This window comes from Heliconius melpomene, chromosome 9 (assembly GCF_056956725.1).
Source record: "Heliconius melpomene rosina isolate 202511_hmr_F chromosome 9, ASM5695672v1, whole genome shotgun sequence".
Lineage (NCBI taxonomy): Eukaryota > Metazoa > Arthropoda > Insecta > Lepidoptera > Nymphalidae > Heliconius > Heliconius melpomene.
In genome coordinates, this window is record NC_140397.1 from 2,185,500 (window position 1) to 2,208,408 (window position 22,909).

A 22,909-nucleotide genomic window follows, 5' to 3' on the forward strand; every position below is an offset into this window, starting at 1 on the left:
AAAATATGTCCAATTAATAATTCCAACAAGTGGGAATCGAACCCACTACCGCCGTGTCTCTTGAGTCGCGACGACCTCAAAATGAATACATATAAATGAAATCAAAGATTTAAATAAAACTACACTTTTATTTAAACATAACATCAAAGGCAAATATTCTTAGTTGATAAAAAAAAGAACAAAAATTGAACTTTGCAAACACCAGAGCTTCGAATCAAAGTTCTTGAAGTGGTTTAATGCAAATAACTTGAGATCACAGAAGTATAGACAATATCTATATATTTTGTATGCATACATTTTTATTTAAAAATTAGAAAATGGAGTGATCTAATCCTGATTTTTCTCCGCTTTATTCTATAAAATATGAAAAAGTGCAAAGCTAAAAATTTTAAATCATCGAAATTAATTTTTGACTTTAAATTTAATATTTTAAGTCCTTGTGAGGTAACCAGGGAGAGAGGAGAGTTTAAAGCTTCTTCTACTTTTCATATATGTAGGTAATTCCATAAGGACTCCCCAGTCCTTATAGATTTTATATACAATTAGAAACCTAGACAAGAAAATAAGTGGTGAGTTACCAAACATTAATTTAGTGATTGATCACTTATTATAAGCTTAATTAAGAAGATATTTAAAAGTTCACATCACGCTGTATCTTGCACTCATCGGGGTAGGCAGAGGGGTTAAAACTGGGGGATAGCTAGGTTAGCTCTTATACAAGTGTCTAAGCATTTCTTCAAAATACTTAGTATAATTAAGAAGATATATAAATATGATAGGGTACCCTAGTGTTAATACACTCCGTTCCCCATTATAAGATATTTTTAAAGAATTTAGAATAGCTAGGTTAGCTTTTATGCAGGTGCCCACGCATTCCTTTAAAATACTAATTCTAGATCTAGAATTCTAGACTTAGAATTTCGATATTAACCTTGATGTACAGTTAGTTGCAGACAGACAAAAAACCCAGACGGCCATTTAACTTTACTATTGAGATAATTTGCAATAGTCATGGTGCATACTGGTTAAATTTGCAGTTTTGCTGTAACACTTTTGTATCATTTTGAACTTTAATTGTATAGTAATAAAAGCTATTTTCTTTTATTTTGTATTTTAGTAAACACTGTGCGGTTATTGTATAATTTTTTATGGATTATACTTAATGATTGTGGCTTGATAATTATTAATCAATTTTAAAAAAATATAGTTTATACAAACGACTTCCCGTGTCTTTGTTCGTGTGCATTACAGTTTAAAGAATTATATTTTTATATCATTTTAGGGATTGATTTTTATTCGTTTTAATGAAAACTTCCATTGTTTAATAGTTTATTGGTTTCACCTTGTATCCCGCACTTAGCAGGGTAGGCAGAACCTAGTGTTAAAACACTCCGTCCCCCAATTCACCCCGAATTCTAAAGAACCTCAAACTCCCCGAACTCAACCTTGCTTTCCCTTCCCCAATAGAGCAAGGAAATTAAAATATTAAATATTTCATTTCCTCGAGTCGGAATCGAACCTACAACCAATCCAAAAAGGATGATTCTGATCATATTTAAAAAATATATACACTTTTTCCCGATTAACAACACTAAAAGACAGAAAACATTAATATTAAAATAGCTATTAACATAAAAGATAATTACTACAAGCAAAAGTAAACAATTAATGGCACCTTACGCCATGTTTAATCTGTTAAAGGTACCTAGAAGGTGTCAACTGACTACCTTATTAAAAGAACAAACACTAGAATACCAAAGTAAAGTTATCTTAAAGGTATCTGAAGAGGTCTGTAAATACAATAATGAACGTATGGCGCTATACAGTTGAAAGGGCGGACGCCTCGTCCGTTTGTTCTGTTTGTTTGCTGAAATATCAAATATTAACTAGAAGTAATGGTAATATGATGATGTGTATAGGTCGTCTCCTTTATTTCTCCTTCCATTTGTGGTAGAGAGAGAGTTAGTTCACTACATAATCCAAGTCATAGTGCAGTAGCACGTTTCTGTTGTGGGTACGATTCCCACTCGGGTGAATGAATTATTTAATATTTTCGAGGTGCAGTCGAGGTCAGTCGTGATATTGATTTTAGCTACTCAACTCGCATAGGCATGAGAATTCGGTGGAAAGTCGAGAATGGAAGTCTCAATGTGAACACAGTGCCTTAACACTAGGTTCCCAGGTTCCCTCAGCGTGAGTTGTACGTTCAATTATCACTTAATTCCTTCCTTTTTCAGTTCCTGGTTTTATTAACAAGACAGAACCAAGTGTCATAACAATAAGTTTCTCTTGTTACCCTGCTTTAAGTTAAACAGAAAATCTTTCCCCACGAAGGAATCGAACCCACAACCACTCCATTTTAATACCCTAATAGCCTAAATGATCATTATAATTAATATAAATCACTACAAATAAGTATTATTTTGTACGACCTTGTGCCCGAGACGCCATCCAGACGGCGCAAGTTAGTCATCTATAAGATGAGATGTCATACGAAATGGGATCGGATTGACTCACATTGAAAGCGAGAGTGAGTTATGATGAAACTTATATGTCGTTTATTATTAACTTGTGAAAATATAAAGTGATATTTGGTACTTACTTGCAGGTTTTGGTTTTTTTCTATTTTACTTAACATTAGGTTCCCTGAGGCCAGTCGTGGTATTATCCACATGTAACAATGTAAGCAGGGAGCCTAGTGTTAAGATACTATGCTCTCTACTTTCTGCCTTCTGAAGGTATTGCGTGATGACTGCCAGAACTCGACACCAGAGCAAAAAAAAAATTAATAATAAATATTTCATTTCCTCAAGAGAGTCGATAATTGAACCCACTATCTGTCCCATTTACTGGAAAACACGTGAAAATATTGTTTATAATAACAATCTCCAACAAACTGTTTCAGAACAGAACGAACAGACAGCTACCATCAGCCCATTAAGCAATTATGCTAATAAAATCGTAATATCCAATACAAATCTGGTAAAAACAAACAAAAAGCCCAAATTGTCTTCAAAATTAAAGCACGACACATGATCATACCTAACCGAAGCTGTTGAAAGCACAGCATCCGCAATCTACGTGGAAAACAAAACAAATCTAATGTGATTAACACTTGTTCTACTTACCACTATATGGATGAAGTGAGTCAGTTCTAAAGTATTCGAAATGAACGGAAACTCCTAATCTTGTTATTTGCTATAATGCTCCCCCGCGATTTTACTTTCTGGTTCATGTAATAGGTATATTTTTGGGTTATATCATAGATGTTGAGGCCAGTCGTGGCGCAGGGGTAAAAGCGTGTCTGTGAACGTGACAGAATGTGGGTTTGATTCTCAGTGAGGCAAAGTGTGATGTCAAGTTCTGCTTCTCAACACGTAATGTCTTCAGAATTTAGCGGAATCAGCAAGGTCGGGAACGGAAGTGTCTTATTGGGAACGGAGTACCTTAACACTAGGTTTCTAGGTTTCTTTTATTTACTCTGCTGTGTGCGGGATACAGCGTGAAGCGAAAAAAAGAGTTTAAAAGAGATAGTTGGTAAAAAGCTGATGTAGATGGTATATTTGGACATTAAACATAGAAAAAGCATGTAGAAAATATATGTTAAATTTGGTAAGCTTTCTAAACTCTTTTGTTGTTTTGCCTATTAATGGAATTCAAAAAAATAAAACCTGAAATTAGCTTCAGATTAATTTCATAATAAACAATAATAAAATCATTCTGTACCCAAAGTTGTACAATTTGACAATGTTATAGAAACCATTTTAAAATAAAATTTTAAATAGAAGAAAAAATCGAATCCACTACTCTATATTTTAGGCCAGAAAGAATGCAGTATAGCATACTGACCATTAGGCATTAAGACGTGCCACTGCATACAAAGAACTATTATTTTTAATCGAACCCATACAGTTATATATTGTTATGGCAAGGAATGATCGACGTGACTCGATAGTGTTGTAACTTGACACCTATTTTATATTAACCTGGATTTTATGTAAAGATTTAAATAATTATGTGAGAATTTATGTATGATATTCGTATATACTTTGCGTGGAACAACACTAGTCATTATATTAAGTTATCTTAATTTTTCATATATCAGGGTAAGCTGAGGAAACCTACATCAGGGTTATTAGAGGAACATAGTGTTAAAATACTCCGTTATTTTTCGCTTTTTTCTTTTCTTTTAAGTAATGGTCTTTTCCATGGCCTTCTAATACAATTTGTCGCCTTGGGATATACTTATTTAGTCTCGAACTTAGGCAGAAAGGGACGAAAAAATTTTTAGCACAAAAACACTCGATGAAATAAAATATTTAATATCTTCATCTCCTCTTTCTGGTAACGAGGTTCCTTATAGAAACGGAGAGTCTTACGACAAGGTTCCCAGGTTCCCTCCGCCTAACTTACTATGTACAAGAAACAGCGTCAACCAACAAAAAACTAAAAATAATTAAAGAATTTCTTCATAAACAAAAATAAAATAAACTATAAATGAAAACAATGCACGCCATCATTGCCGCTAACCGCAAGCAACCTCGTTTGGTTCGTTTGCGTCAAATATTTGTTTATATAAGATTTATTCATTCTCGAACGCTAACTGCAAGCGCCGGGAGTGAAATCATTATTCTTTATAAGGCAGTCATTTATTATAAAGGGAAGGGTCTAGATTCATATCCAACTGTAAAAGTTTTGAAAAGCTATATATATATTTATATTATATTTAAAAAGCACGAAAAGTCATAACTAAAATGAATTTCAGTATGTCTGTGTATGAATAAATGGTTGAATTAGATGTAGATCCGTTTTTTTAGTAACATTAACATTTATCAATTCAGTAACATTTATATATTAAAATAAAAAAATAAATTAAAATAAAAAAAAAGCAGAGAGAGACTAGTAGACACTAGACACTCCGTTAAAAAAAAAACAGTTTCACGCCGAATTCTAGAAGCATTGTGTGTTGAGTGGCGGAACACAACGCCGCACTTTGCCTCGACACCACAACGACAACGAATCGAACCCGCAACCTATCGTTTACAGTCACACTTAGTGCCCCTGCGCCACTCCTGGCCTCAGATTTATCAACGCTGATAAAGTAAATGCAGTAACAATAAGAAATTCGTTCTAGAGTAAATTTATATGTACGAAAGTCCGTAAATCTCGGGCTTGTGATAGCTTATCTGCGCTATCAATCAACATTGATACAATAGTATCTAAATACATAATTGCATTAAAATTTCGCTAGGCGTAACTTTTTTTATCTTATATAATTAGGTAGGTATTTAAATTGTATTAGAGACTAAAATGCGACTTCTTTTTTTATGTTACCTATAAGCCAAAGGATTTTTTTTCCCTTACTTAACTTTAAATAAGGGAAAAAAATCGTAAAAAATGCAAAAGAAAACAGGTACAATATTCTATAAAGTCACTGCGTGCACAGCAATTATAGACTATATCTATATATATAAAAGGACTTGTCCTCACTGACTGAGATAAGACGCACGCACAGCCGTAACCGCTATGCGTAGAAATGTGAAATTTGGACAGATGTTTACTTTCGTAATCTGGACATCCACTAAGAAGGGATTTTGAAATTTTAACCCTAAAGGGGTGAAATAGAGGTTAAAAGTTTGTATGGAAAAAAAATTAAATCAGCACCGATTTCTATAAAATTTGAAATTTAGATTTTTAAAAGTATATAATTGAACACGTGTTTCATTGTTTTCTAGAATTCTCCTCCTAAGGGTGCAAATAAGGGGTTGAAAGTTTGTATGGAAAAATCTTTTAATCGCCACCGATTTTTATAAAATTTGAAATTTAGACTCTTAAAAATATTTCAATGAACACGTTTCGTGGTTTATTAGAATTCACCCCTAAATAAGCAAGCGAAGCTGCGCGCGTCCGCTAGTCATGATATAAAACTTCTTACTGCTGCTACTTGCTGTTTTAACGTTTATCCTTATAAGGACTTCTAGCTCATATAACCATATTTGTTATAAATACGCCAGTTTACTATTTTGGCTTGTGTCATTAATTTGATTTTGGATGGCGGAGCTTAACGCCGCGCTTTACCTCGTGGCCAGAGCTAGGAAATGAAATTATTAAATATTCCATTTCCTCTAGTGGGAATAGTACCCACAACCTAACGCGTTAACAGGACGCTTGTAATCCAACACCACGACTAGCTTCAATATCATATTTAAAAATTATCTTATTTTTTTTTTCAATTTTACTTTTTCAACCAAACAGAATATTAAGAACAAAATAATAATATCTCCCATACTTTTTCACAAAATGAAGAAGAAACATACGTAAATAACATATTATTATAGAAATTTTAAAAATATATTATACCGACTTCCGTAGTAATATGGACCAAGTGTCCGTGACAAATGGTTTCCTCGGCCGCCGATGGGATCTTAATTAACCGGAAGGATTCCCGAAAAGATAGAAACGAGAAGAAATAGACACATGTAGGAAGAATCGTAGACACAACATTAGAAGCTTGCCAAAATTTATTACAGTTTTTATGAGAAAAATATTTGAATGTTTATTTAAAATTTTCACGTTTTTTTTAGAGGAACCTAGTGTTCCGCGACTTTTCCGCTTGCTTAAATTTCGAGATATCGTATAATGGAACTGAACGCAGCTTCTTTATTAAAGTAGGATCTTATTTTATTAAAGAAGCAAATAAGAAAAATCTGATGAGTATGTTACTTAGTGAATTTTTCCTACTTATTAAGACATTCGTGTGAACTTTACATATTTCAAAATATAAAAAAAGAAACATTTTTCGGAATTAAAATTATGCAAACGTTTGTGCAAACTCATTTATTTCTCAAACTACGATATTTCAAAATTTCACTTCAATCAGGAAATCTAAGCTAGAATAAATATAAGACCTGGCCAGTAGCTATTCCGAGTGGGCATCGATCAAGCAGCTCGACTGGACACTATAATAAAACACTAAAACGTCACTTCGTCTAAATTAATGTTCCTACAGTGAGTAAACACTGTATGGAATGCTTAAATTGAGCTTAAAACAGTATTATGGTTTTCTTTATACAGTTATTGCTGGGTTTAAAGTAAATAAGCTTAGAACAGAAATTACTAGAAAATTTTAGTCGTTCTGTTGTTATTTGGGATAAGCAGAGAAAAAATAGAATTTAGAAAAAAAAAAAAATTCGAAAAATCATTGCGTTCTTTTGTTTACGATTGTATAACGTATGTTGGTAGATGGAACCAATTGTCACGACTAATCAATACAAGAAAAGTTCTTTATCCACTATATAGCAAGATATATAGAGAGAACCTAGTGTAAATACACTCCATTCTCCGCTTTCCACCGAAATTTAAGATATTGTATGTTAATTACCTGAACTCTATACCACACTTTCTTTTCCTAGAGCAAACACAAGCCTTTTCCCCTATTAGTAATCGAACCCACACCCAACATATTTACAATCATATGCTACCCACTAAACTACGACGGTTTCCCATAATTCTAAATAAATTACCAGATTATAAAGCATTGAATTAAATTATTTCAAAGTAATTCCTTCTATCACGGACCTGTCACTGTCAATGCTAGACTGGAGACGCGCGGGCGTCGGAAACCACTCGAATCTGCCAGCTCGATCTAATGAGGCTAAATTACTAAATAGTGTCTGTTTTTTATGAATCTAGAATTAAATAGACATTTATTATGTTAGGAATTTATAATTTTTTTGGGTATATTTATGCTGTATTTTTTTACATGGCTGTGGTAGTTTTTAGGTTTTTTTTTTATTATGTCACAATTGAGATAGTCCTTTAGAAAGGAAAGAAATTGAGTGGCGGAACCCAACGTCGCGCATTGCTTCGACACCACAGCGAAGAAAACGCAAATATTAAATATTTCATCTTTTCAACTCTTCAACAAAATCGTCATTCCAATGGAAACGTCACTTCCTCTACATAATTAAGTTAAAATTTTAAATAATACCTTGCACATGTACGAAAATGGCCTATAAAATCGATTTCAAATAAATCAAAGTAATTGAAACCATACTATGCTCTACCTCGTACCTCCTACCTCTAAGTGTGAAGGGGCACGAGCGCATCTATAAATACATTTGAAATGGCTGACGACCCTAGCTGTAGCTGTAATACAAAAAATGTATTTGAAACGGCGTCTGTACGTTTCACGTGAGACTATTAGCAGAAATTCAAATGCATATGTATAGTAGGATCAACGAGTTGTGGCCTCTTTGAAGTTAGCTATAGAAATGACAGTGTAATATTAATTAATTTTAGATGTTTTTCTTAATTATGACTATTTTTCTTTTTAGTGAATAATGTGCGAAATTTCCGAAAGTTTAACGTTAGGGCCACAACTCGCCAATCCTACTATATATGCAGGTACAGAAGCAGATGCATGCATCTTTGTTAACGAGATGCTGGAAATAATAACAAGGGAAGTCTTGTTGTACGATATAACGTAGTGTTGTTTTCGCTTTCGGTATAGAATTTTGGTTTTTTCATATATATGTAGAAGCATCAGAAAGGGCCTCAAAGCGGTCTTGGCTGTTTCTATTCATTTGTGGGCGTTGTATCAATAGAGATGTTTAAATAAAAGTCACACTTATATTCTGCAGTATCTTATTACTCGTTTACATAACAGTTTTACAATAAATCTCATAAGATTAACAAAATTACGATAGATTAGGAGCCAATAGGTTAATTGGTGAACATCTCACGCCATAGCTGTCAACCAATGACGTCTGCTATTATTCGTGGCTACACCTACTACCCTATTCGGGGTTACCCGCTCCATTTTAAATATTCTTCTAATATAATCCATTACATAAATCATTTAAAATCGAAATGTAATAATTGCGAGATTATAATTAAAACTAATACATAGCAGCGCGCCGTCACGGCCGTCCTGCATCGTCACACGTCCTCGTGTGCATAGGTTCAATCTGTGAACAATAAACATAGTGCTTTGCAATACGTCCCGTTCGGTCTTCCTGACCACACAATATCTCCCCTTAGTGGATGTAACAGTGAACTCATAGTGATTACAATTTTATAAGTGTATTACAAATACTACGAAATGTTTCGTATAAGGCAAACATAACAATCTTACAAATGTCAATACCACATAGGCTAACAGTCACACAGACAACTCATTGCCACAACAGTTAGTAATTGCCACATCAGTTAGTAATTGCCACACAGGCCAGTCATTGCCACACAGGCCAGTCATTGCCACACAGGCTAGTTTCTGCCACACAGGCCAGCCATTGCCACACAGGCTAGTACTTGCCACACAGGCTAGTCATTGCCACACAATCTAGCTGCTGCCACACAGGCTAGCTGCTGCCACACAGGCTAGCTGCTGCCACACAGGCTAGCTGCTGCCACACAGGCTAGCTGCTGCCACACAGGCTAGCTGCTGCCACACAGGCTAGCTGCTGCCACACAGGCTAGCTGCTGCCACACAGGTTAGCTGCTGCCACACAGGCTAGCTGCTGCCACACAGGCTACTCGTGGCCACACAGGCTACTCGTGGCCACACAGGCTTGTTGTGGCCACACAGGCTACTCGTCGCCACACAGGCTACTCGTCGCCACACAGGCTACTCGTCGCCACACAGGCTACTCGTCGCCACACAGGCTAGTCGTTGCCACAAAGGCTAGTCGTTGCCACAAGGGCTAGTCGTTGCCACAAAGGCTAGTCGTTGCCACAAGGGCTAGTCGTTGCCACAAAGGCTAGTTTTTCTAGTTTGCTAGTTCTTTTTTTTTTTGTTTTTTTTTTTTGTTTGTTTTGTTTGTCTTAGCTTTGTTTGTTTGTCTTAGTAACACAGGCTACTACAGGGTAAAAGGGGTATGTAACTGTTTAACATGGCCGTCATCGACACATTCTGACTTTATTTTGTTGTTAGAATTGAAAGCCCTTAATAATTATAAGGGTCTTTAAAACTTTGGGTCAAGTTTGTTTTGGTTACAGCACATAATCACCTACTTAATTCTTTAACTTTGCTTTACGTTTATCAAACTAAACCTTCTCAGAAGAAGCATTAGCTTCTTTTGCTCGTGTCGATTGCTCGATAATAAGATTCAAATCAAATTCATCCATGGCTAACATTAAGTTTAGAGGCATAGAAACCTTTACTACTAACAATTCTAAAGGACTCGTCCTGGTTATACTACTCATAATAGCTGCGCTAATGGCTAGCTGATTGTCAGATAGTGCATCTTGCTATGACTAATTATTATCTATCTCGACAGAGCTGACTTTATTAAAGAGCATTCGGCAACAGAGCCGAAACAAAATGAAAACTTCTCACCAGATTCATCTAAAAACTGATCCATAGCTAGTTGAATGGAGCAAACATTCACCCATCGTTCAACCCGTTCATCGCATGCCTTGGTATCCATACTAATGCAGCACATTGCGATGTGGCCGCATTCACCACACGTGAAGCAAGTTGGAGTAATCACCTTCATATGCACACCAACTTCCTTAGACTGTAGAGATGAGGTAGTATCTGAAATCTCACAACGTAAATAAGAAATTGCTATTACAACTACTATTGCCACAACAATCACTGGATACGTGACCCTGCTTGTCACAGTTATAGCATCGCTGTGATGATTCTATTAGTGGCTTTTTCACTTCCATAGTCGGAGTAGTCTTCTCACCAATCGGATGTCCTCTTTTTCTATATTCAAATTCAAAATACTCTTTATTCAAATAGACTATTATAAGCTCTATTGAATCGTCACGTAGACATATTAACAAAAAGCTATAACCAGTTCGGAAGGCAGTTCTGCTGAAAAGAGCCGACAAGAAACTTAACAGTTGCTCCTTTCAAAGTCAATGGTATAATTTATTTATTACATTAGCTGGCAGCTATCCTGCATGACACCCAATAGACATTATTTCCATACATGTTTATCCTCTAAATATTCTAAAACAGTGTAATAAGCAGCGCCCGGCATACGCAGATAAACACTCGTCTGCTCTTGGACCACCATTGAGTAATCGCCATAAATTGCAGCTGGAGTCTCAACAGTATCAAATCTAGCTAAGAACAGATCTTTTAATTGTGGTCTTTTAATTCCGGGACAAAACCAGATTGGGCAAGCCAAGATGACGCCGATGCCTTGAGTGCCTGAGCATTATAAAAGGCTTGTTCCCAGGTTTCTCCCTTTACCGGAAAAACGGTGTCATCAGCAAAAGACACAATTTTTTCAAAGTTTATAGGTAAGTTCAATATTAAAATAGTGTTGGTCCCAATATACTTCCCTGTGGAATGCCATATTTGATAGGAAGGTTTATGCTGGTATTTTCTGCTATTTTAGTGCATTGCATTCTATCCGTGAGATAGCTTTCGAATAGTTCGTGTTCGTTACCCCTTACACCAAAATCACAGTTAGATTTTAACGAATTTATAATTCTTACAACTTCCATTTCATCAGTATCAAGTAAAACGAACGACAGTTTGATGTTATCTATTTGTGGTTTTCCACTGATATTAGGACACCTATTTTTTTATCTTCTCGGCAAGATTTCCACCAATGCTGACGAAATATTCATGAACTATGTCAACTGAATCCTGCGGGAACTTGAGTTCCGCATTAAATCAAAAGCGTTATTCTTATTGTCACGAATACTTAACTTATTTTTTAATACTTTTCATAATTCCTTATTATTTGATTTCGCTCTCACAATCTCGGAGTTGTCAAATTCTATCTTAACTCTTTTTGTGCCTTGCTCACTGTAATTATCATATCACTGCCAAAAATAAGTTTTTCTTGTAAACATATGTCACACCAAATGCGAACGTCGTGATCTGCAGCATCAGAATTAAACTTTCGTAACATTATTTTTTTTAATGTCAGATACCAATGGCTCCCGTAAAATTTTGTTTCTGCATGTCAAAAATAAATTTTCAACTTCACATTTTTTTACAATTTTCACATCTTGTCAAATTTTAACACTCTGTTCCGTATTTTGTTCCTTATTTGGTGCTGGTAATCCCACTTCTGATGTAGAAGCATCAGAAAGGGCCTCAAAGCGGTCTTGGCTGTTTCTATTCATTTGTGGGCGTTGTATCAACAGAGATGTTTAAATAAAAGTCACACTTATATTCTGCAGTATCTTATTACTCGTTTACATAACAGTTTTACAATAAATCTCATAAGATTAACAAAATTACGATAGATTAGGAGCCAATAGGTTAATTGGTGAACATCTCACGCCATAGCTGTCAACCAATGACGTCTGCTATTATTCGTGGCTACACCTACTACCCTATTCGGGGTTACCCGCTCCATTTTAAATATTCTTCTAATATAATCCATTACATAAATCATTTAAAATCGAAATGTAATAATTGCGAGATTATAATTAAAACTAATACATAGCAGCGCGCCGTCATATATATAATACTAGCGGCCCGCTCGCGGTTTCACCCGCGTGAACTATGTTATTATTAATTTTTGTTTCCATGACTACGTCCTAGTGACGTCTATGCAAAATTTAAGACTCCTAGCATTTGTAGTAACGAAGTTTCATACAAACTTTCAACCCCAAAAATAACCCCTTAGAAGTCCAATATTGCAAATTCCCGTCTAAGCGAGCACCTACGTCCTATAAATAACTCCTATGCAAAATTTGAAATTCCTAGCACATGTAGTTTCTGAGATTTCGTGATGAGTGACTGACCTTTCGATTTTATATATATAGATAGATAGATAGATAGAAGATAAATGGTATTCTGCTTTGTACGGCGAAAAACGTATGTGATTTCGTTCAATTTAGAAATATTATTTAACGTAGTAAGTATTTACATAGAACTCGATGAACGTGAGTACGATATTTAAATTATTTTCATTATCCCCGTTCTGGTGGACAAAAGGCAGCGTTGAGCACCGCCATTCAAATAGAAACCTACTTACTTTACTACGCGAGAAAAGAAAGGAAGATCTATCTATAAAATTAATGCTTAATACAGTTCTTTGATGGCCTTTCGGACATATTAGTTGAGCAAAAAAAAAACATTTTAAATTCGCATTTTTTTTTCATAATTATATTTAAAACAGCTACCATTCACTATTATAATATAACTGTCGTACAAAATTTAAAAGACAACTAAATCGTAAGCCCGAAATCCAAAGAGGAAACGGATGTGTCGCTGGGCTGTCGCGTTTTTAATATTTCTATTTTACATCCTACTCGCGTCCACCGAATGTAAGTATTAAAAATAAAAATAGTTAAAAAAAAATGTCTTTTCATCTTTGCCACGTAAGTTGTTATAGTTAAAACACTATTATTCTTTTAGTGAAATATTTCTTTTTCCACAGAAAGTCATAATTAAACGTCTCACACAAACATAATTAAATAATGAAGATGACAATTTTTCATTACGTTTTCTCTGATTTCTTTTTTTGATTTAAAAATATTAACCAATAATAATTAATTCCCACAAATGGGAATCGAATCCACATCCCTCGCGTTACAGCTGCGCTACGACGACTTCAATATATTTTTAAATTATAATTAATATTCTATACGTATGCCAAGATTTCTAGAGTTTAATATTAGTTATGACAGAGAATTACACCACTGGATGGAAAGGAAGCGACGCTATTTAAAAATGTCATACGCCATACTAACGTTTCGGTAGACATGGGACACCCTCGAAAATACAAAATTATTATAAAAACTCAAAAAAATTACAATATTATCTATTGTTTACACCATAAAGCCTAAATTTCTTTGTATTTTGTTTTAAGAAAGGCATGTTTCATTTGTAAGGGTGAGAGTATCGTTTTAGAACAGACATAGATACTTGACGCTTCGAGTGTCTTTTGCAGTTTTTTAATTGGTTTTTTTTTCTGTAGCGTGAAATGGTTTCGCTCTTTTAGCTTTTTTTTTGTTATTAGTAAACAAGAGCAGGCGAAATTTATTATAAACACTACTAACGATGAGACGGGTTTTATTGATTTTTTTTGTAAAAATCGTTAAGATTTCGCTTTATGTTTTTTACTGAAAAAAATGCAGATGTTAAATTATATTTATCTAGATTTATGTACATTTAACAATTCTTATAACATAACGTCGCATTCCGCATACAGGCAGAGTGAACTCAGTGTTTAAATAAATGAGTGAACTCAACTCTCCGTTCTATATTTTTCGACCAATTTTTGAGACATTGGCAGAATTTGTTGATTTCTACGCCTCAACACGCTTTGTTTTGTAACCAGAGCGAGAAAATAAAGCTAATTAATTTCCTGCAAGTGGGAATCGAACCCACAACCGTCACGTTTAGTCGAGACGCACTGTCAAATCAAATTAAATATATATTCATATAGAATTACATATACTCATTTCACTCTATTCCAAAGAATATATTTATCAAAACAACTTGTTGAAGATCTTATCTTAACCGTATATCTTCTTTCTAATATTGGAATGATTTGTAGATGAAAAGAAAAATAAATGGCTACTGAATAAAATATCAAATTTGTTAGTATGTATATGTATTTCAAAATTACTACCTAGAACTGATTTAATATATAAAAATAATTATTTAAATATTAAATATATGAGATATTTGTTTGCTATATATAATACTAGCGGCCCGCTCGCGGTTTTACCCGCGTGAACTATGCTATTATTAATTTCTGTCTCCATGATTACGTCCTAGTGACGTCTATGCAAAATTTGAGACTCCTAGCATTTGTAGTAACGAAGTTTCATACAAACTTTCGACCCCAAAAACAACCCCTTAGAAGTCGAATATTGCAAATTCCCATCTTAGCGAGCACCTACGTCCTATAAGTAACTCCTATGCAAAATTTGAGATTCCTAGCACATGTAGTTTCTGAGATTTCGTGATGAGTGAGTGACCTTTCGATTTTATATATATAGATGAGAGGCACAATGGAACAGTGTATGAATGTAAGCATGATGGTTGTGGGTTCTATCCCCACTCGGAGTTATACTTCCTCGGTCTGGTATGATAAAATGCCCTTATTACCTTCAGATTTCGGCGTCTGTCGTACTTTCGAGCTAGGAATTAGGAATTATTTTCTATATTGGAATAAATTATGTATAATATATTAATTTATGTGCTAAAATTGTTATTTTAATATTTTATATTAATTAAAAAAACAAAAACAGTAATAAAATTTTCAGTAAATATCTTTCTTACTACCGACGATCCTCCCTTGTAGTAAGAAAGACTTCGTAAGAGCTTGGAAGTAGAAGGAAGCTGTCGGGTCAAGTGACCTTTGCAAAATGGCAATGGCGCAACCGATCTGAGATAAATTTAATTAAAATTCTTCACCTTTGTATATTTTCTAGTTGCATTATAAAATTTTTGATTTAAAACTCAAGTTAAAACTGTTTTATTTAATTTAATAAATATATTATTGGAGACAGAGTGTCTTAACACTAGTTTCTTTCTACCTATCCTGCTATGTACGGGATGCATCATGCATTGTGAACCGAAAAAAAATCTCAACCATTGCCATCTACAAAAATATATACAATAAAATATATAGTAATTAAAAATCCCAATCTAAAACGTCCCGTATAACCAGTCACATCATAAATATTATAATGCCAACAAATGTTCACTTATAGAGGTGTCTCAAACGTCAAAACGTCGTCGAGTTTTACGTAAGTGGTTAGTTGAGTGGAGCGAAAAGCTTTTTTAATTGACATCTTGACAAATTTATAATCAGTATATGATGTTATTAACTTCTGTAGTGGTACAGCTTCTGGTGGTAAGCTTCTGGTCGTGGGTTCGATTCCTAGTCGAAGGAATTTCATTTGCCAGCGAGATGACAATGTCTTGTTGGTATTAGGTAGTAATTTGCACACAAATTTTCACATTTATAATATCACAGAGTTGTTTACGTAAATGTGCATAAATAAACACAACTATATACATATAAATGTGCATAGAAACACATAAATAAACCCGAGTTAAGTAGATTCAGCGTAATTAAGGGACCGACTCATATTTCTCCTCTAATAAAGCCGTCATCGCGATTCTAAACGGCGACAGGTCCCTTCTTTAATTCGTTTAGCCCAAGGCTCTAAGAAACTGAGTTATGAGGTATGACATAAAGATATAAATACTGTTTCTGAATGACAAACAACACACTTTGTATGAAAAGCGGAATGCCAGAATAGTTATGAAGTAAATTTAGATTTGCATAAATTATTTTTGTAGTTTTTTGTTTTAATTATAATATTTTCTTCTATGATGCCCTCAAAATCCATGTGTGAGCCAACAACTATTGTTCGTTCAAATACATCAAACCCAGAAGTCAAATCGTCTTAATAGGAATGGAGTTTCTTAACACTAGGTTCCCAGGTTCCCCCTGCGTACACTGCTGCAAGCAGCGTACAGCGTGACGCTAAAAAAAATATGCTTAAGTATAGTAACTGAGAGAAATTAAAGTAATTATTGAAAATAAGTAATATATAAGTTGATAAAAAATGTTTTTTTATTAATTAATATGGAACGTAAGTCTTTTAATTCATATCTATTTTAAACTTTTACTTAGAATTAAAAGCAAAACATTTAACAAATACCTTCTGTTTCTGAAACAAGTAGAAAGCTAAAAGATTTAAAAACTAGATTCTTTCCTTATCCCATAAAAAGATAAGCGAATATGTGAAAATATGCAAAGAAATATTAAAAAGAAAACATTTATATGAAATAATACTAAACACCCACATACAAAAATCTATTTGGACTAACTCCAAGCAATCAAAAACCCATACAAAATGGAATCACAAAAGATCCACACGAACTATCGTTTATTCTTATTCTGTTTGAAAATTCTTGATTTACTGGTTTTTTTCTTTCATATTTTTATGATATTCTTGTTTATATTGAACTTTGACGTTGTTTCTACTTTATAGCGCTTGTTGACGGAGAAATATGAGTTTTAAGAATATTAAAAGCCAGTCGTGGCGCAGGGGATCAAGCATGTGGCTGTAAATACGAGAGGTTGTGAGTTCGATTCTCATTTGAGGAAATAATTATTTAATATTTTCATTTCTTCGCTCTGATGTTCTGATGATGTTTCTGCCACTCAACACGCAAAGCCTCCATAATCCGTAGGCTCTCTCGGCTTACCAGCTGCTGAAAAAAATAATAATTATCAATGGGTTGCAGTGAAATAACATTTATTTTTATATATATTTTTGAAAAATCTTAAATTTCGTTTAAAATTTAAACTGTATTTTCTTCTTAATATTAGTAGTTACCGCAGCTTACAAGGAGGAATACATTAGATTTAATTTTTCTAGGAAGCTACGAATAGAAAAGTTTGTCAACAGTACAGAACAGTCTTTCAGTAAATGACATCCTTTACAGTAAAATTCTAACAAACACTGCCAATTAAAAATATCAATATACTTATATTTTTTTAACCAAAAAATAATTTACATAGTTCGGGCATCCTGTCGTCCTTCCACTTATTACAAAAGTATTAACATATTAAAAGTAAAATTACATACAAATATTTGCACGAAACAAAAATTTGCATTTAGATACTTAGAAATTAGGATACGGTCGACTATTGTCAATTTTTTTAAATTGAATTTAAAATTGCATTTTCGTCGCATCCTTTCTTACTTCCCTTCTCATGGTATAACATTTAAAATAGCTAGCTGGTAATTCAGTTCTCACGCCAGGCTATTGTTTTTGGAAGTAAAAAATTGTGATTGAATCTTGAGAAATGTTTTTTTTGTTAAAGGCAAAGGTCTGCATCTGTACAGCATGTGCAACAAAATCGATATTTTTGTTATGCGAATAGTGACATCGAGAGATTTATCGACATAGTGAAGGATTTTATTGATTTAGAATTAGAATAGCCATTTGTTTAGGCAGTTATCCGTTATTTGATATATTTTATTATTATTATTAGAAATAATTTTTATAATTATTTACCATATGATTACAGAAATAAGTTATTAATTTAACTTTTAAGCTTTTGTGCTTTAAGAGTTAAATATTGGTAATAATTTCTTTTTCTAACTAAATATTATGCAAATATAATAAACAATAAATATCGATATCGATTATTGATGACGTCACATCATTACTTATTTGGTCATAAATCTCGGGTCACAAATTTAAGTCCCTTTAACGCCAGAACTCTTACCCTTGAGACCGCTAACAAAGGTATATAAAAATTTTATACTATTTTATATTATTTTTAGCAACTTAATCCAATTTTGGTTTTAAATAATTATAAGTTACAGTTAATTAGGGAAACGAAGTATCTTAACACTAGGTTCTCTCTTTTCACCAATTTCGCTATTTGCCTACCCAGGCAGAGGAATGCCTAAGAATTCAGTGTTAAGACATATCGTTCCCATTAAGACACTTCTGTTCCCCACTTTCCCCCGAGTTCTGGAGTTCTGAGTCCTTCCACTCAACACACAATGCCGCGCTTTGCTTCGTTATTAGAGTGAGGAAATGAAAATATACTTTTTTACCCCGACTGGCCTTAACTATCTAAAATATAAAAAAGTTTTTCAATTAGAACCAGAAGTTCTGAGATTAGCGCATTGAACCAAATAAACTGTGCAGCCTTATAACATTAGTATAAATATAAATAAATCCTTAATCCTATCATGTCAAACACATTTTTCATGCTTCATCACAAATTTGAAATATAAATAATTAAAAAAAACTGGATAAGCGCGAGTGAGGCTCGCCCGGCGAAGGTTCCGGATAAAAATTGGAGGTCTCTCTCTCTTGGAGGTAACTCAAGGCTTTAATACAAAATTTTGACTGTGCTCTTGACAGACAGACAGAAAAAAGTGATCTTATAAGGGTTCCTTCCTTTCTTCCTTTAAAAGGTACAGAATCCTAAAAACAATCCAAAAGTAACCGAAACCATGTCTCATTGTTTACAAAGTAATAATTCGTTGCGTTAATCCTTTAAAACTTTAATACCACTTTACAGAAAATATTGCGAACATTTTACGACCGCTTTTATAAATATAAGTGTAACTTTTAGGGTAGGGTGGGGCAAAAGTAGCAATTCGGCATATACTGCACGTGTAGGATTTAGTTTTGTTTTTATCTTTTGTGTTGGTATTTTTGAGTATTTGTAAATTAAAACTGTATACAAAAGGAACATATACTATAGTACTAATTTACGCGTACAGAACGCGTTGCCATGGCAACGTGTATGTCGCTTTATTTTATACGAAAGTATATATTGTCAAAGAAAGTAAATGAACTTTTATGAATTATTATATATATTATATTATCTATATATATATAAAATCGAAAGGCACTCACTCATCACGAAATCTCAGAAACTACAAAGGCTAGGAATCTCAAATTTTGCATAGGAGTTACTTATAGGACGTAGGTGCTCGCTAAGACGGGAATTTGCAATATTCGACTTCTAAAGGGCTGTTTTTGGGGTCGAAAGTTTGTATTAAACTTCGTTACTACAAATGCTAGGAGTCTCAAATTTTACATAACGTCACTAGGACGTAGTCATGGAGACAGAAATTAATAATAACATAGTTCACGCGGGTGAAACCGCGAGCGGGCCGCTAGTATTATATATAACTAACAACATTTTTCTCTTACAGAAGACAATATAGAAGCGGTAGCTGAGGTATCTACGAATGAAAGACTTCGCCTCATCTGTGGACTGAAGCTTAGAACACAAAGTGGCAAGATATCGTGGTTTCATGATGGAGGTCATCTGGGCAGCCAAGCTAAACAACGAATGGGGCTACAGAAACCATGGTAGGTGTATTCAGTGTTCTATATAGTTCTCTTCTTCCCGAGTGACCAATGAACAAAAATTCAGATAGCCTAGCTGTAGGGCTGTCACAGCTCATTTACCATACTATATGTAACATACTGTAGCTGATGCCTTATGTTGAAGTTATTTAGGATACTTAGAATGAGTCATATACAACTCTTAGTAAAATTAGAAAACGCAACAGGTTATGGGTTCGATATCCACTCGAGGAAATGGAATATTTAATACTTTCATTTCATTAAACTGAAAACAAGATATATCACGGCGTTAAGTTCCACCATTTAATGCCTCCAGAATTTAGAGGAAAGTGGGGTCCGGGGTTTATTATGCATGAGTATTTATAAAGACCCCATGAATTACGCTAAAGCTTACATAAATTAAGTTTGCGTGTTTTCAAATCACATTCTCATACTGTAACTGGAAAACTAAAAATATCCTTGCAATGAATCTAATTTAAACAGCTTTCATCAATATTTATGCTTTTCTATCCGTTGCTAAACCACGTAATAACTCATATGCAATACCAACAAGATGGTATGGGATTGGTGATGGTATTTCAATACCAAGGATTGTATCGATCACAGTAAATCCTAAGTATTATCGACGATTGATGGGTTTTGGTTGGCGTTTCAAATATACATGATAAATTGAATGTATTTGATTTGATAATAAATCTAGTGGCTAATGTCTATATTTTATTATTTTATGATTTTTTTAAAGATCTTTGTATAGAGTGGTGAAGAGTCTAATTTTGATTTAATTCAATTTCGACAGGATTAAAATAATAAAAAATATGAAATAATAAATTTCAATAGATATTTTGTCTGACAAATAATTAATTTAATAATTTTTCGTTTTTATGTGGCACAGTGACAATTATGTTCTCTACTCTCCGTTCATTTATACAAGGGTTTTTGATTAATTTGCGTTGAAAGAAAAGAATTTAAGCTCATTTTTAGCTTCATGCTATATCGAGCACATAGTAGGTAGACAGAGGGAACCTGGGAACTAATATTTAGTTTCTCCGTTTTCATTAAGCCACTTCCGTCGAACAGGATGCATTGCGATTTGAATGGCGAAATTTAACCCACGTTTTGTCTTGTTACAAGGAAACGAAATTTACTCGAGTGAAAATCGAACCCATAACCTTACAAACTCTCTAAGAACGATACAAACGCACAGCGAAATTTATTTATATATATACATCTAAGTACATTATTATATCCATATTTTTAGGTTCAGAATAAGATCATTTAGAGGGAAAGATGCCGGCGTCTACAGCTGTCACAGCGATGAAGACGCGAAGGAGATGTTCATCACACTCAAGCTCAAGCCAGATCTCAATGTAGATAATAGTGAAGGTAGTTATTAGATAATAATTAATATACATTTTTTATTAGAAATTTAATAATTATAATTTTTGCTATAATTTTATTACAATAGTCAATATGTCAAATTTTGATTAGTGAAAATAGAGAAATTATTAGTAAAACATTACGGTTTTTATTTTTTGTTTATTTAAGAATATTCCTTGGCGACAAGTCCAAACTTTAGTCCAAAACGAATGAGGACACGAAATGAACCCACAAACTTTCAGCACATTTCTCTAGTAAATCGCAGCTTTGCTATTTTCTATACATAACATTAAATTTCTTCCTGCCTGTCCGTTTGTCTCCTTATTTCAATATATTTAATCGGCGTCTTTATTACTGTCCAGATGTGTAAACACCTAACGTACTGGATTCCGGCGAGTGTAAGCCGTAACCTATAGAACCGTCGATATTTATTTAGTTAAAATATTCCTTGTAAATGAAATATTTATTTAAATTTATATTTTCATTTCTTCGCTTTAGTCACGAGGCAAAGCTCGGCGTTGAGTTCCTCCACTCCGCAATGTTTCTAGAATTCGGCGGAAAGTGGGGAACGGAGTGTCCTAACGATAGGTTCCCTCATACTGTGTGCGGGATACATCGTAAAGATGCTTTGATTTTCTATTTTTTAATATTCCTTGTATATTTCACTTGTCTAGTGTATTCTTTATTTTATTAGTATAATCTCTTTGAATTTATATGGAATGCTATAATAAAGTTTTGTAGTCGGATTAGATGAGGAATTATTTATAGTTCTGAAGGCGGTTTATGTTTTTTAAAAATCTTTGTTTCTTATGTTTATAATATTATGTTAAAAGTATTAGATAAACACTTTTAACATAAAAAACTTTTGAAATATAAAGTATTGAATTGTTTTTTTTTTTTTTCTATAATTATGGCGATCCGAGCGTGCCAGTTCAGATTGAATTGTTTAAATTTTGCTCGCATATCACAGCGAAAATAGATCCCCATTTTTTCTCAAATTCCGGAATATTAAAAATATCATTTTTTTAAGTGGAACTCTAACCAATAATTGGTCGCGCGACCGGTCTCAATAGAAATAAACCATAAAACATTTTTTTCACAGAATATCAATCAGATATAGACGTAGACTTACGACCGATGCCAGAAATTCTTTCACAACATTCAGCTCCATTAGTAGAAAACAACACTATCGAAGAAAACGGTACAGAACAAAAGCTAAGATTCAAAGAATACGACAACAAAGACGAAGATCTTGATGAGAAGAATGAAAAGGAACATCTAAATTATGGGCATGTCGATGATACTAAATCGAAGTATGCACCCAAGTTCAAGCATCCGTCCAAATTGTTCAAGATGGAAATGAAGCCGGCAGGAAGTTCCGTCCGCTTCAAATGTGCATCTGAAGGTAGTTAGGAATATTAGCTACGCTATAACAGATTTTAGATATCCGTGGCATGTCGTGGATTGAGTTTAGTTATTTTATGTGTGCCGTCGTGTGATAAATGGATTGTGGGTTTGATTCCCACTCGGGAAAATTAATTGTTTAATATTTTCATTTCCTCGCTCTAGTAATGAGACAAAGCGTAGCGTTGAATCCCGCCGCTAAATGTTTCGAAAATTAGGCGGCCAAACCGCCTACCTTGCCATATACGGGATACAGCGTGATTCTCATAAATATGTTTTGGAATATTTCAAAGAATTTTTTTTATATAAATTAACAATGTGGGGTTAAAT

The 22,909-nt window shown here is 33.8% G+C and overlaps 1 protein-coding gene across 3 annotated transcripts in view; it reads left to right on the forward strand.

The window, feature by feature from the left end:
* LOC146536170 (fibroblast growth factor receptor homolog 1-like) overlaps window positions 1-22,909 on the forward strand; it is a 79,326-nt gene that overhangs the window by 49,221 nt on the left and 7,196 nt on the right. For all 3 annotated transcript variants that reach the window (XM_085190386.1, XM_085190384.1, XM_085190385.1), the window contains exons 3-5: window positions 19,642-19,801; window positions 21,057-21,181; window positions 22,278-22,580. In XM_085190386.1, the coding sequence (XP_085046512.1) occupies window positions 19,642-19,801; window positions 21,057-21,181; window positions 22,278-22,580 (588 nt within the window). The remainder of the gene's footprint in view (window positions 1-19,641; window positions 19,802-21,056; window positions 21,182-22,277; window positions 22,581-22,909) is intronic.